The following is a 17,127-nucleotide window of genomic DNA, read 5'->3' as shown; positions in this document are numbered from 1 at the left end:
CAGTGCTATTGACAGCAGCTTGCTTCAGGCCTGTGACAATTAAAGGGGATTGCAGAAGCTGGTTTCTCAGAAAGCTCTGTTAAGATGTGTGGCAGCTGTGATGTCGGTGTGAGTGATAGGACAGGACTTGCTGTCATGTCAGTTTCAGTGCTCTAAACCATGCCCTGCTCTAAAACCAACACACCCAAATGAAATTGAAATGAAAAACTGAAACACTGCACATAACATATTGTGCTGATATGTTAGAAAGGAGTGGTCATTTTTACACAAAGCAATTTTATTCAGTTTGCTGTGGGATTAATGGAAAACATTATGTTTTTAAATGATTGTTGACTGTCTAAATAAACTGTATGCAATTATGTATCTCAATTATGGCATCTGACATTAATGGTCATAAATGTGAATTTGAGGCAATGATAAATGTTAAAGCAATGGCAATGAGGGATGATAAATATTATACAGTACAATAATACATAAAGAAATGCTAAAGAAGTGCCAACACAAGAGAATAAAAGGATATACTGTTAGAGACGTTCAAAATCTTCCAATTGAATAAATGATTGATGACTACAAGATAATTTATGTAAAGTATTTAGCTCTAGCTTTGCTGAAATTTTCAATGTGGAGTTGAGTTGCAAGTTTTTTTTTTTTTTTTTTTTTTTTTTTTGATTTGGACACAGAATTTTCCTGGGACATTCGCATTACTAAAAGTTACTGAAGTTCTAAATAAAATCTATAAATAAAATCTAAATAAAATAAAGACATAAAATCTCTCTCTCTCTCTCTCTATATATATAATATAAATATAAATATATATATACCGCCTTCCGTATTCAACTTAGGAAGAAAGCGCAACGCCTCTCGCAGTTCAGAAAGCTTATGCTATGTCCTACACCTTCCCTATTCAACTTATGGAAAAAGCTTAACTGACACGACGCCAGTTCTGTTTTTTTTTTGTAACTTGAATGTGGAAGGCAGTCTGGCGGAAGCTAGATATTTTACTTAATAACTTATTAAATATGGATATTTTTTTTTTTACACAAAAGCATCGCTTCGCTTCAGAAGGACTTTATTAACCCCCCAGACCCGTGGAGTACCTTTATGATGGATGGATGTGGATGGAGGCACTTTCTTCAGCTCATACTCGTTGATCCCGCTCCCTGCCATTATAAAGCTCGGATGCGTCAGGATATTTATTAATACATCTCCGATTGTGTTCATGAGAAAGAAGAAAGTCATATACACCTAGAATGGCTTGAGGGTGAGTAAAGCTTGGGGTAATTTTTATTTGAAAGTGAACTAATCCTTTAATTTAGGCTTTTATTCACATATAAACATTGATCAGTGAACATGAACAAAAGCTCAACTGAACCTGCTTGACGCGCAAGAACAAACCTCTTGCGGAAGCTCAAACCTGCTGTGTAACACACGAGAATAAACCTCATTGGTTCTTGCGGAAGCTCGAACCTGCTGGGTAACACACGAGAATGAACCTCATTGGTTCTTGCAGAAGCTCAAACCTGCTGCGTAACACGAGAATACACCTCAAACTGTTCAATATATAAAGTGACTGTCTCTTTGGAAAATTTGGACTAAACTGCTCAATTCACATGGATTAGTTTTACGATCTCTTTATGAACTTTTTGAAGTGTCAAAGTGGTAGTCACGTAGCTGTCTATGGAAGGACAAAAAGCTCTCAGATTTCATCAAAAAGATCTTTATTTGGGTTTCGAAGATGAACGAAAGTCTTACAGGTTTGAAACCACATGAGGGTGAGTAATTCATGACAGAATTTTCATTTTTGGGTGAACTAACCCTTTAAGAGAGATCAGAATTGAGGTGCAGAGGCGATATGTGTGCTGTGTAAACATGATGGTTATTGTAGTTCTAGACTAAATGTGAGCAGGCATTTACTCATCTCACTTGCACAAAAACAGATTCAGTATTCATCAAAAAAAATTAAAAATGAAATGAAATGCAAACTCAGGATATTATGCAAACCTGCAATAATTAAAAATGTTAAATTACACAAATATACTTTATGTATTTAATCTCACTTTATTAACCAATGTCTTTGCTGCTGACCTTCGGTGATTCAATTCAACCATGCTAATAAGCAAAAATTGCTATTTTGTGTTTATTTTTGTTTTTATTGCTAAAGTAAGAGTTTTCCCCTGTGTCCAATTCTTCTGCAATCCAGAATGGCAGCACAGCTGAAATGTTTGTTTGTACTGTACAGATGTGAATTTGAATTTTCTTCAGCCTGAGCCTTATTCATTTCACAAGCCCAGCCCAGATGAGAAAAAGTAATGCAAAGGTAATGTAACATTAATTTCCACAAAAAGTAACTAAGTAACACAATTTGTTACTTTTTAGGGAGAAACGCAATATTGCAATGCATTACTTTTAAAAGAAATTTTGCCCAACATTGCTAATCAAGGTTGTGCATCATACAAAGTGCCAATATTGTTTATGAATTTACTCATGGAGTAATTTATCTTTATTTTTTTGTGCTGAACAACTGGCGTGAATGAGCCAGCAGAAATAAAAAACCTTAAAGTTAAGACTTTCCAATTATTTTTGTGGTAGAAGCAGGTTATTTTTTTTGATACCTACAACTATGACTGTCAAGTATGAAAACATAGAACATAAAACACATAGAAATCAAATGTAGTGGAGATACTGTAGTAGCATCATATTTTAATAAACTATAAATCAATAATGATTGTCTTAACCAAATTCTGCATACATACACCAGTACTTTATCTTTTTCAAATCAAATATTTTAAAATTAAATATATGCAAAAACTTTGACATAAAGTACATTATACAATATTAACACTAGTTCAAACAAACTTAAGGCCAAATCCTAATGATGTCTGGTAAATCCACTGAAAGTGGCTTGAAATAACCAGATCAATGAGAAAAAATAGTTGTATTCAACATTGGAGATTTTTTCTGTTTGTACCTGAAAGTGGGTTTGTTGTAACAGCCCACAGTAGGAGCAGAGGCAGTACTGAATGCTGTGGAGGTCAAGCTCTTCAGTACATATTTACAGCAGATTATGCAGTAAAACAGAGGCCACTGTTACTAACAGTGTGACTGAGGAGATGACAGCTGAAGCTCCAGCTGTAAGGAAAGGTGCCGTGTGCGTTATCATCCAGTCATACTCCTCCTTCAGCCCCTGCCTCTCCAGCTCGGGACCCACCACGCTCCGGATGGTCTCATAGTGTGAGTTCAGCCAGTGCAGCTACAAGACAACAACAAAGACAGACACATAATCTGCACTGCCAGCCATAAAAATCAACAATTTTACACCTTTTTCTGCTTATGAAAGTAAAAATAAGGCTGTTCAATTTTAGTGAACCCACGCACAACCCCCCTCCCAAGATGTATTTCCAGTGAAGAGCATCTGCGGTGATTTTTTCAAAGGAAACCAACACTAGAAAACACCATATATTTAAACACACACAGCTGTGGTTTTTAACCAGTTTACAACCCATATTTTACACTGGAAACCAAATGCTTGTTTATGATATGAAAGTAAATTTATGAAAGTTAACATAGATGTATTTATATTAAAAAATAGTAATATATACAGAAAGATTAATATTATTTCAAATGTATTACTGTACCTGCTCAGGACTTAGAAGAGATGTGTCTATCAGTTTTCTGTCATAAGGCACCAATGAGACTGTTTCAAATGTCAGGTAACTGCTGCTATGCTAGAAGGGAAAACAGGGGAAATAAAATGCACATATTATTAATATTTCATTAAGCACTGCCCTTGGCTAGCTGCACTGGATTTACAGAGTTCTGGACCCCAAATAGTTGGATGTACCTTTGTAGTAGCTGGAACAATGACAGCAATGTCCTCTATCCTTATACCAAAGTCATTCTCCTTGTAATAACCAGGTTCTAAAGGAGAGTTTGTCAGTTTAAAACTGTAATTATCAAACAAAGGCAATCACAAAGAGCTGCTTAATCATTCCTCACCAATTGATGTAAACATCCCCTCTTGAAATGGAATATTATTGGACTGAAAACCCACAGGCCCTATCAGAGAGAAAACAAATGCATCTATATAACAAGATTACTGAGATAAATATATAAACATGTTAGAGAATCAGACTTACACTCATGGACTCCAAAGTAGTTCCCCACACCATGTCCAGTGCCATGACCATAATTTAAACCAACTTCCCACAATGCTCTTCGTCCCAGCATCTCCATGTTCACGCCTATGGTGGGAATAAAAACACATGAATGGTTAGCACATGGCAGGTTTTGTGGTGGTCACTGTGAGATGTCTGCTGTGGATAGGGCGCCCTCTTGTGGAAGTATCATGGCACGGTTGCTTGAAGGGAGATTGTGAATGAAGATAAGGAGATCCTTACCTCTAGTTCCAGCAGGAAAGATGGTTCTTGAAATCTCAATATTTCCCATGAGCACCCTCGTGTAGGCCTCCTATCAGAGTAAAACAGGGAGAAAGCAGTTTTCTTTTAGCCTAAATATAAATATAAGCATCAAATTATGCTCTGCATCATCAGTATCTCCATTTGTCTGCCATTCAGTACCTTTTGAAAGTCAGTGGGTTTACCCCAGTGCACAGTACGTGTTATATCAGTGGTTCCATCACTGTAACAAAGAATCAGATAGCTGGTTTAGTGCTTGATTTGTTGGGTTAACAAAGGGAGATATTATCTTCTAAAGAATTCGCTGTTTGACTGCAGCTAACGGCTGGTAGGGAATACAACAAGCTACTTCCTGGGTTAGTGACATCACTAACCCTAAAATTTACATAAACCCTGCTCCCGAGAATACGCAAAAAAGGGGGTGAAGCCATGTTGGGCTGCTTTAGAGAAGAGGAAGAGTTGTTGTAGTAGAGTGTTGTTGCCATGCTGCCATTTTACGCCGGACTGCTTCACAAACGAGGGTCAATTCAATGCTGGATTTGCACAAAAGATTAACATGACGACACACACTAGTTGATGAGTTGAATCAACTCCACAGCAACTACTAGATTTATCCACTAACCATTCAGAAACGTCCAGATGCATTCTATAAGTTGTAACTTCTTCCTGAGTCTCTTCATCAGTGTCCGACTCCGGTTTGAACAATGTAAGGCTGAACACCGGTACTGACATTTGTCATTTTGGCTGCGTGAGATTCTCCAGCTTTGTTGTTGTTGAGCAACTAATGCACAAGCTGTTAAACTCCGCCCTCTTCCGAAAAGCGGCAGAAGCAGCAGCTCATTTGCATTTAAAGAGACACAAAAACGGTGTGTTTCTGCTCACACCCAAATAGGGGCAAATTTGACAAGCTATAATAAATGATCTGTGGGGTATTTCGAGTTGAAACTTCACATTCTGGCAACACCAGAGACTTATATTACATCTTGTAAAAGGGGCATTATAGATCCTCTTTAAAATTTTGAGTTCATTGAAACAAAAAATTTGAGTTAATGCAGAGAAAGAGATTTTGTTCTCTCTCTTTCTTTGTTTTTCTTTCTCTTTTAGTTTCAGTGAACTCAACATTTTAAGGAAACCAGGTTACTTACTATTCAAGTTAAGCTTGGTTATGTGTCGTGTTTTTGCACACAAACAGAACTATGTACTAATAGTAAATATGATACTCACAGGTACTGTCCTCCAGAGTCAACAAGATACATCTCATCCACTGTCAGCTTTCTTGCAGTTTCATTAGATGGACTGTAATAAATGAAAATAGTGCAATGGTTTGAAAATGACTATAAGTAGCTATAAATAAATGGAATATAATCAAATAGTAAACAAAGAAAATTACAGAAGAGTTAAAGATCATCAGAGGGCAGGAAAAGGAAGACATATTTTATTACTTGTAGTGAGCAAGAGCAGCATTAGGTCCACTTGCAGAAATGGTTTCAAAACTCGGCCCTCTGCTGTTCTTTTGCTTGCTGCCAAAACACAATGAAGGGTTTGTGATTCTCAAGAAAAGGGGAGTAAATTTGTTGTAATACAGCACAAAGTGATTTACACAAGCAAAACATCATCTGAATTAAAGGGTTAGTTCACCCAAAAATGAAAATAATGTCATTTATTACCCACCCTAATGCCGTTCCACACCCGTAAGACCTTCGTTAATCTTCAGAACGCAAATTAAGATATTTTTGTTGAAATCCGATGGCTCAGTGAGGCCTGCACAGCCAGCAATGACATTTCCTCTCTCAAGATCCATTAATGTACTAAAAACATATTTAAATCAGTTCATGTGAGTACAGTGGTTCAAAATTAATATTATAAAGCGACGAGAATATTTTTGGTGCACCAATAAAACAAAATAACGACTTATATAGTGATGGCCGATTTCAAAACACTGCTTCAGGAAGCTTCGGAGCGTTATGAATCAGCGTGTCGAAACATGATTCCGATCGCGTGTCAAACCGCCAAGCTGCTGAAATCACGTGACTTTGGCGCTCCGAACCGCTGATTCGACACGCTGATTCATAACGCTCCGAAGCTTCCTGAAGCAGTGTTTTGAAATCGGCCATCACTATAAAAGTCGTTATTTTGTTTTTTGGCGTGCCAAAAATATTCTCGTCACTTTATAATATTAATATTGAACCACTGTACTCACATGAACTGATTTAAATATGTTTTTAGTACATTAATGGATCTTGAGAGAGGAAATGTCATTGCTGGCTGTGCAGGCCTCACTGAGCCATCGGATTTCAACAAAAATATCTTAATTTGCGTTCCGAAGATTAACGAAGGTCTTACGGGTGTGGAACGGCATGAGGGTGAGTAATAAATGACAGAATTTTCATTTTTGGGTGAACTAACCCGTTAACATCATTGATGTAGGAACAGGTTCTACTTGTGCAAATGATGTTATGCCTACAATAAATGTTTAGAAAGACGGCTAATATAGAGTGCTATAGTGACTGTACAGTAAATCAGTAGTTTTATCCATCAATTTTTACATAGTACATAGTCTTGTACTTTTGAACTCTCTTCTCAGATTTTCACTTTTTTCTCCTTCAAATTAGAGTTTGTAATGTTGATCTTGGAGCTGGTTCTCTAATACTGAGAAATTGAATGGTAAATACTCTTGGACCCCTGAAAATTTAGCAATCACTGTTAATACCATGTGTTTCATGTGTGAGTGGTATCAGTGATGAGGGGTTCTGTACCTGCGACACTGATCAACAAATTGTGCTGCTGTGAGCTCGGTCTCTGTGCCTTCTGGAACTTTCTTTTCAAGCCACAACAGAAGCTGCATGACTGCGACTGCGTCCCTAACCTGTGGGAAGCCAGAGAGGATGTTCACCCATTGTGGCTGAATGCAGTCAACTGAGGTCTGGCTCTAGGCCATAAAACACCAGAACGAATGTTTGTCCATGCATGTTATCAGATGCAGTTGTTTTAGATTGAAAACTCATTCTGCAAAATATGTCAATAGACCATTGAATATAGCAAACATCATGAGTAAAAAAGATCCCAATATGTTTGATGGAGGTTCTACGATAAGGAGAGATAACACATTGACTGAGCTAAATCAAGCTGCAGTGAATGGAGTCTGTCTGGCCTCCTAATGTGGCTTTATGGTGTGATAAAGTGCCCCTCAATCTAGAAATTATGATAATACAACACCGGTATCAGTAAACAGTGTCCATCAGGCTGATGATTTCTGAAGTCATTTGGGGAAAAGACTGTGTAAGGTACCATTTGTTAACATTAGTTAACTAGTTAACATAAACTAACAATGGAAAATACTTCTAAAGTGTTTATTAATCTTAGTTAATGTTAATGTTAATACATTATTAAAATCAAACGTTGTATCTGTTAATATTATTTAATGGATCTGAGCTAACATGAGCTAACAATGAACAGTTGTATTTTTTTAACTAAAACTAACAAAAATTAATACATACTGCAACAAATCTACATTGTTAGTTAATGTCGGTAAGTGCATTATCTAAAGGGACCTTATTGTAAAGTGCTACCGTGTCCTCTTACATGAGCTTCTTTGAGAATTCGCTGCTCTGTCACATCTTTCACTGCTTTCGTGGTCAGTACTGGAGAGTAGGTGCTGGTCAGTAGTTTGTCCTTAAAGAGAAAAGAGAAGTTCAACTGTGGTAAAATATTGTCTGTGCCTGTGGGACACAAGCTGTGTTATGAAACCATAGTTCCAGTCCATCCATCTATCATCCATCCATCAGTCCATCCATGTACAGTATCCATCCATCCATTCATCCATCCATCCATGTACAGTATCCATCCATCCATTCATCCATCCATCCATGTACAGTATCCATCCATCCATCCATCCATCCATGTACAGTATCCATCCATCCATCCATCCATCTACAGTATCCATCCATCCATCCATGTACAGTATCCATCCATCCATCCATCCATCCATCTATGTACAGTATCCATCCATCCATCCACCCATCCATGTACAGTATCCATCCATCCATCCATCCATCCATCCATGTACAGTATCCATCCATCCATCCATCCATCCATGTACAGTATCCATCCATCCATCCATGTACAGTATCCATCCATCCATCCATCTACAGTATCCATCCATCCATCCATCCATCCATCCATCCATGTACAGCATCCATCCATCCATCCATCCATCCATGTACAGTATCCATCCATCCATCCATCCATCTATGTACAGTATCCATCCATCCATCCATCCATCCATCCATCTATGTACAGTATCCATCCATCCATCCATCCATCCATGTACAGCATCCATCCATCCATCATCCATCCATCTATGTACAGTATCCATCCATCCATCCATGTACAGCATCCATCCATCCATCCATCCATCTACAGTATCCATCCATCCATCCATCCATCCATCCACAGTATCCATCTATCCATCCATCCATCTACAGCATCCATCCATCCATCTAAAGTATCCATCCATCCATCCATCCATCCATCCATCCACAGTATCCATCCATCCATCCATCCATCCACAGCATCCATCCATCCATGACAGTATCCATCCATTCATCCATCCATCTACAGCATCCATCCATCTACAGTATCCATCCATCTATCCATCCATCCATCCATGTACAGTATCCATCCATCCATCCATCCATCCATCCACAGCATCCATCCATCCATGACAGTATCCATCCATCCATCCATCCACAGTATCCATCCATCCATCCATCCATCCTTGTACAGTATCCATCCATCCATCCATCCATCCATCCATCCACAGTATCCATCCATCCATCCATCCATCCATCCATCCATCCATCCATCCATCCATCCACAGTATCCATCCATTCATTCATCCATCCATCCATTCATCCATCCATCCATCCACAATATATATTTACATATCTGTCGATAAAATAATTTCATTTCAGTCAGACTTGGAAGGGCAAAATAAAGTGGCTGAAATAGCTGTGCAGCGTATCAAAAATAGAAATGGCTCCACTGATTATACCAATCTAATTTTGTCACACTGTCACACATGCCTGATGTAGATGCATAACTAAACTTTTTTGATAGATGCATGCGCACACACACTAGTCTCCTAGATTACAGTTACATATTTACATTCATGGTTGAGGCTTTTAAAATTCATATGGGAAAAATATACCTGCTCTATATGCAGGATAACATTAAAGGCCAAAACAAATGCAGAAAGTGAAAATCGATTACTAACACTTTAGGGCTGTGTATGGAATCATCTTTTTATCATCTTTCAGTTTAAGACTCCTTATTTACAAGCTGACATGCACATACCAGCAGTCTATATTTTGGATCTAGGTCTTACCTCAGGAGTGATGAGCTCATACAGGGCTTGGTTGGTGTACTCTGTACCCACCCACACCCTTGTGTTGGGTGTCTTTAGATAGGAACTCAGGTACGTGCGCACAGAGCTGTACTCAAGCAGCTGCACACAATAGGCCTGGTAGCACGAAGCATTCAGGTACACCTTCAACTCTTCTGATATTCGTTCAATGTGCACAAAGAGCCTGGCAAAGGAGGTTAGTTAGAAACTGAACACCAACTAATTATAGTGCTGTTAATATGAAACAGAAGAACTTGCCATATCTCATCCATTGACAGCAGAGTGTAAGAATAGAAGAATGGATTAAAAGGGATGTCGTTGCCTCGTAGATTAAACAGCCCTGAAAATAGAGACACAAACTAAAATGCTTTGGCCCCACAAAAGAGTTTTATAGAACGATTCAGAGAAAATCTCCTGCATTTGGCTTTGTATTGTGCTTTGGGGTGCTTACATGCAGTCTCATCCAAAGCTGAAAGCAGCACAGCGGTGGGCTTGTATGCATTGTCACTCATTTGGGCTCGTATCTGCTCTACTTTCATTGGCCAGGTCCTCTCTGAACAACCGAACAAACACAAACATGTCATCTTCAACTGATTCAAAACCTTAAACAAACAGTGCACACAAAAATGATTGAATAAATCATGAAGACCCTAAAGAGACATGATGATGGCAAAAAATATGAGATGCTGAAGAAAAAATATTTCAATGCTTTTGTGTTCTCTTCTCTCGCAAATGCTTTTGAACACAAACATTTTGCGAGCGAACGTAAAATTCTTGCAGCAACGCAAAACATTTGTGAGAGAACGCAAAAACATATTCTCCTATGCTGTTTACGTTCAGCGTTTCCAGGTTCTACGTCAGAATGCCGACTCATTATTGGCTGGCTACTGCATAAGCATCACACGCATGCGTCGTGCTGCTCACATGAACAGCATCAGCCAATACTGAGCCGGCGTTCTGACATAGAACCTGGAAGTGCTGAATGTAAACAGTATAGGAGAATAAAATTAAGGTTGAACCACTGCAGTCATGTGGACTATTTTAACGATGTCTTTAGTACCATTCTGGACCTTGAAAGTGGTGGTTAAATTGCTGTCTATGGAGGAGTCAGACAACTCTCGGATTTCATCAAAAATATCTTCATTTGTGTTCCGAAGATGAACAAAGGTCTTACAGGTGTGGAACGACATGAGGGTGAGTAATTAATGACAGAAATTTCATTTTTGGGTGAACTAACTCTAAATACACAACTCATTTTAGAATACTTTTTTGTGTCTTCTTTGAAGCTTGAAAGCCTCTTTTATGGAAAAGAGCAACAAGAACAGAATTTCTCCCTTTATGTCTTACAGAAGAAAAAAGTCATGCAGGTTTGGACCAACATGAAGTCATTTTTAGGTGAACTATTCCTTTAATCAAGCCTCATTGACTTTCTCTTCACACCAGAATGAGCTAGGATATCTTCCCAGTCTACTGTCATTGCTGTAAGTTATATCACTGGTCATTAAAGATTAAATAAGAGCTTTATTGCTCTGTTTGTCATGATCTTATGGTCCTCTGCCCTGTTCGCTTGGAACTTATCAGTCAAGTGATGCTGATAAGACATGCACACACCAATAACACTGTCAGGTAAGCGTATGGGATTGTCAGAAGGCAGAGAAGGTCGATCTGTCCATATTTTATCCACCAGGTTATCAGGAATAGACTTCAGGATCAGGCCCGCTGGAACCAGGTTGGTATTGTAGACGCCAAATGTGTCTGCAGTAACAAAGAATAGTGACCAAATGATTCAGGGCTGATTTTGATGATCATTTTTGTTACTAGATTTTTTACTTATATCACATACTTATCATCATTTCATCATTTTAAGACATTTTATATATAAACTATACCATTTAAAGGTAAGATTTAAAAAAAAAAAAAAAAAGCATTTTATGGTTACAAAGGCTGCATTTATTTGACCAAAAATAAGTAATATTGTGAAATATTATTACATTTTTTGTTTTGTTTTCTATTTTAATACATTTAAAATGTCACAAGATACTTCAGAAATCATTCTAGTATACTGATTTAGTGATTAAGAAACAATTATTATATTATCAATACTTAATATTTTTGTGGAAACTGTGATTCATTTTTGTCAGGATTATTTGATAAATAGAAAGTTCCAAAGAACAGCATTTATTTAAAATAGATTTTTTTTTGTAACCTCATAATTGTCTTTACTGTCACTTTTGATCAATTTAATACATCCTTGCTAAATAAAAATATTTTATTAAAAAAACAAAACAAAACTTGTTTACACTTTATTTTGAGAGTCCACTTTAGACCCAAGTAACTTTGCAACTACATGTTTCTCATTATTTTGCATCTACATGTCAGCTAGCTCACAGAGTATTAGCAGACTGTTAGGTTTGGGTTAGGGTTCGAGCTAGTAAAATAAGTTGACATGTACTTGAAAAATTACTTATAATCAGCAGTAGAATGTGTGTCAGGGAGCATCAAAACAAAGTGTTAGCAGATATTAAGCAGACAGCCACTATTGAAATAAAGTGTTAACAAACTTGTTACTTGATTGGACTTTTATGTTTAGTTTGATTTAGCTTCCCGTTTGCACCTGTGTCTTGTTAATCTAGTTTTCCTGTGTATATAAACTCCAGTGTTTGCTGTGATAGTATGTCAGTTGTTCCTTGTATTCCTGCCATTTGTTTCCATAGTATTTAGTTTTGTTTTGTTATTACAATTCCTGCTCTTAAAACTTCATCTATGCCTTCCTTGCTTTCCTTTACCAGAAAACATTACACACTTCAGCTTATCTTATTTTAAGAAAATACAGTATTTTATTAGCGGTGTTTGCTCACCTACAGAGAAGAGGAATGGGTCAAAGCCCACCTGATCTCCCTCAGGGATCTCAAGGATTAACCAGTTGGTAATGCTGCGAATGGAGGCTGTGATCCAGTAGAGTTAGACCAGGAAAGTGTTAAACACTCAGATCAGTTAATATGAAAATCAGATGAAAAATTAGGAGGAAAATAAAACAGTTCTACACAGTAATCAGCATTTTTCAATACATATTAATTGGAATATGTTTGCTCCTCACCATCTCGCTCTAGCTCCCAGTTACAGTCCATTTGTCTCTCTGCTTGAATCCAGTAGCGGCTATCGGTCCACAAAACAGCCTTGTTTTGAGTAATTACTGCTGTGCCTAGGAATTAGAAACAGACTCTTGTTAGTTATTATAGAATACAGGAGCGGGCCATTTGTTAAGGTCCAAAGTGACAAACATAATGTGACTGAGAATGATGCATAGTAATACAGTAATACTATGATGGGTTGGCTGTGAAACACACCTGCAGAGCCAGTGAAGCCAGACATCCAGGCCAACCTCGCATCTCTGGGGGCGATGTACTCACTCTGCCAATAAAATCACAGTCAGTTACTGTCACAGAGTTAATGTCTGTGAATGAAGAACATTGAAAGAGGACTGAGGTTTAGAAGAAGGGTCAAACATTTATCAGAACAAAAATGGCCCATATTATATTAAAAACTTGGTGGCCAAAAAAAAAAGTTTAATCTAAAAAATGTATCTGTTATTTAATTTTTGATATATTTCATATTCTATTCTGTAGACAATGCCTGTAGTTGTCTCAGAGTATTGAACGTATAGTTCCTATGAATGTATAGTTTTTATAAATACACTAAAAAATGCTGGGTTAAAAACAACCCACGTTGGGTTGAAAATGGACAAAGTAGTTTTATTTAACTCAACTATTGTTTAAAAATTTCTGTATTGTGTGCTTAAAATGAACCTAAAGTATGTTGGAAATTAACATTTAATAATTAAACAATGAACATTTTTTTTTAATTTCTTATTAATAAAATTTCACCTTTTGATTATTATTGTTGCCTCTAGTAATTATGTGTCTGATTTATAATTTTCAACCTATTTTGGGTTCATTTTAAAGCTACAATATGTAAAATTTTTGCCGCTAGTGATCGCCTATTCAAAACAAAGGCGTAGCTTGATGACGCCGAGTTTGAGCGGCTAATCTTGGGAGATGTCGTCTTCACCTCAGTCAGTGGAAAAGAATCGGGACGGGACTCGGGCAGAAATCATATTCATGGATGAGATAATTAACGTTACTGTAGAGTGAAGCAGAACAGGGCTGAGTGCTGTTGGAGCTGAACGAGGCCGCTGGAGCGATTGCTAATGAGAGACGAACGCGACACACATCTCAAAAGCAGCGGAACTTTTATTATGCCGCAGTCGCCGCTTCTGCTTCTTCCAGTCATTTGTATGCGGGATAAAGCAGCACTGTTTTTCCTTTGTCTAATAAAACATGTAATATATAAAAGCGTCTTTGGTGTTTCCATGGTTTCTACCAAATAAAACCGAGGGTAACACAGATATGACGCCATTGACAGACGACTCCCAGACATGTCCCGTATCCTTGGTTAAAACTGCGATATTCTCAAGATTTACAAATAATTGGAAACATTTGGGATATTTGTAAGTACTCAACTGAACAAAATATATAACACTGGCCTAGTGGTTTTTGGGCAAACATTTAACCCAAGCGCTGGGTTAAAACAACCCAGTCACTGGGTTTGTCCATTTTCAACCCAGCATGGGTTGTTTTTTTACCCAGCATTTTTTACAGTGCAGTTTTTGATTAAAAAAAAAAAATTGCATTGATTGTAACCGTTAAAATATTAGAATGATAACACTTTATTTTACAGTCCTGTAATAATTGGTAATAACAAGGTACTAATCCTGAACATACCCATAAACCTAACCTTAACCCATGCAATTATCTTATATTAAGCAGTACTTACTCATTTAAGTACACTGTAAGTACATGTAAGTGCATGTACTGTAAAATAAAGTGCAACCATTAGAATTTATTTTGACATTGACATTATTTGACATCAGTGCATGTTTTGTGTTTTTTAATTGGTTAGGAAAAATAAAATAAAAATATAATAAAAAATATATAATAAAATTTAAAAATAAATTCCAAGGGGGCTAATATTAATCCTTAATATGAAAGTTAATTTCTGACACTGTTTAGTACCAGATGAGCATCTGTGGCAGGGATGATGTAGGCAGAGATGTTCAAAGGGATCATGGACTCTCTCAAGTCATGAAGCCTCAGAGCTGTGTTTACAGCTGTTGGTGGCAAATACTGGAACAAAAGGAATTCATCTTTTAAACACATTGCATCAAAATGATTAACTGTATTATTCAATAAAATGTAAAAACGCTATGAATGTTAAATATCACAAACTTAAAGCATTCACTCAGACAATGCACAGAACACACACACACACACACACGCACACACACGCACATACACGCACACACTTCACTGAGATCAGATTTGTGTGCATGACCTAAAAACAGTTTTTATCAGAGGAGAAGATCTCCCTGAGAGGCCAGATTATTTTCTCTTCCCACTTCTCTCTGGGCTAAAGACGAGTCCTAGCAGTGGGCTGAATCAGTTGTGTGGCTATTCAGTGGAAAACATGGAGAGAGTAAGGATATATGTGGAATAGAATACCGGAGGAATTGCCGAACAGTTTCTCTCGCTGCCTGGCCCTTCTTCGGCCTGCACCGCATGTCCGCCTCCTGTGATGACACATGAGAAGAAACACATGCAGGACAACAGAATAACTGTTTTAAACTCACTGTATAAGCACATGTGCTGATCAAAGGGCAGCAATGGTGGTTAAACTTATACTTTTATAATTCAAGATGACTGTTTTCACGTGCTAATATGATACAGTAAAAGCATGCACGCATATTAAACAGTAAAAGCATATGCACGCATGATTCTGGATAACAAAACTGGTTAATTCTGGTAATAACACGCATAAAACAATATGTAAACACGCCAAATGTAGTAAACACACCACATATAATCACCATTCTCTGAAGGAAAGAACATTTAACGTACAGTCCCTTACATAATCATATGTAAACAGATTTGTTTTATGGTTAATATGAGCAGACAAACTACATTTTACTGCAGAATTCATTTTCAGGCTAATGACATGCAAATGTATTGCCATGAATAAACCAAACAACATGACACAACAACAGATGGTGAACTGAAATGTTGCCTTAATGAAAGCCTTACTCATACAATGCATGATTGTCGCATTCTTGCAAAGTTACACCACACCATCAAGACAAAATCAACACATTTTTTTTTTTTTTTACCTCCAAGAACCACAAGACACACAGCCAGTATCCAGCCTGAGGAGCTCATTTTAGACCATCTGCTCCAAGCAAGTCCACACACAGAGTGTGACAGCAGGGCACGAGTGTTTCTGTCTTGTGAGTCCATGTGCGCGTGTGTATGTCCTATCTGAAACTACATGTATTATCTTGACTCGGAGGTTTCCTAACCAGAACCATGTGCAAATAGCTGGGGGAGGAACCTTGGCTGCGACTCTAATCTTTACTACAGTAATAAAAGCATGGTGTCTCTTCTATCTATGCCCTTCTTTAATGTGCAGTGCATTTACCCATGGCGAAGCAATTGCAGGTCACATAAATTATAGCCAATGTCTCCTGTCACATACTGTAGTCAAGCACTTCACTGCTCTCTTCTGCTGTCTCTCTAGCTAACCACATCACTCTGCCTTTCAAAGACAGGAAGTTTTGCAAGAAAGTTGTTATTGTGTGTTCACTTAAAGGGACAAGTCACCAAAACATGAAAATTATTTAATTATTTACTCACCCCCATGTTGTTCAATGTCTTTTCTTTTTCTTCAGTGGAACATAAAAGTAGAAGGTTGGCTGAATGTTCAGACTGCACTATTCTATACAACGAAAGTGGCGCCGCGTTCGTTCCGTGAGTTGAATGGGGAAGGCGTAGGACATTTAGCGTAAGCTTTTTGAAGAATACGGAATCGCGTTCTGGTGGAAACACTTGTGATGCGATCATTTGTGTCTATAAAGCATTTACATTTTCATTTTTTTTTTTTTTTTTTTTTTTTAAAGAAAATGACCGATGACCGGTATCGTTTAAAGCCCTTTGAAGCTGCACTGAAACTGTAATTTTGACCTTCAACCATTTGGAGAGACCACTGAAGTCCACTATAAGGAGAATACTCCTACAGATAATCCTGGAATGTTTCATCAAAAACCTTAATTTCTTTTTGACTGAAGAAAGAAGGACATGGACATCTTGGATGACATGGGGGTGAGTAAATTATCAGGAAATTTTTATTTGAAAATGGACTATTCCTTTAACATCCATCCCTTATTTACTTTCAGTGTACAGAAAAGAAAATGGTGAGAAT

At 37.5% G+C, this 17,127-nt stretch overlaps 1 protein-coding gene across 1 annotated transcript; it reads right to left on the bottom strand.

The window, feature by feature from the left end:
• Window positions 1–1,701: 1,701 nt before the first annotated feature.
• On the bottom strand, window positions 1,702–16,440 carry xpnpep2 (X-prolyl aminopeptidase (aminopeptidase P) 2, membrane-bound). Its single transcript, XM_051860410.1, has 21 exons — window positions 16,040–16,440; window positions 15,378–15,445; window positions 14,892–15,002; window positions 13,167–13,230; window positions 12,917–13,021; window positions 12,678–12,764; window positions 11,431–11,574; window positions 10,271–10,372; window positions 10,078–10,159; window positions 9,802–10,003; window positions 7,998–8,087; window positions 7,172–7,281; window positions 5,858–5,935; window positions 5,640–5,711; window positions 4,578–4,638; window positions 4,398–4,467; window positions 4,137–4,241; window positions 3,997–4,056; window positions 3,842–3,918; window positions 3,636–3,725; window positions 1,702–3,250 (listed from the first exon to the last, which is right to left on the bottom strand). Exons 1-21 carry the CDS (start codon window positions 16,164–16,166, stop codon window positions 3,053–3,055), a joined length of 2,103 nt encoding a protein of 700 aa, XP_051716370.1. The 5' UTR covers window positions 16,167–16,440; the 3' UTR covers window positions 1,702–3,052.
• Between the last annotated feature and the right edge of the window lie 687 nt (window positions 16,441–17,127).

Source organism: Ctenopharyngodon idella, chromosome 14 (assembly GCF_019924925.1).
Source record: "Ctenopharyngodon idella isolate HZGC_01 chromosome 14, HZGC01, whole genome shotgun sequence".
In the NCBI taxonomy this organism is placed as follows: Eukaryota; Metazoa; Chordata; class Actinopteri; order Cypriniformes; family Xenocyprididae; genus Ctenopharyngodon; species Ctenopharyngodon idella.
This window is presented reverse-complemented; position numbering and strand designations above follow the sequence as displayed.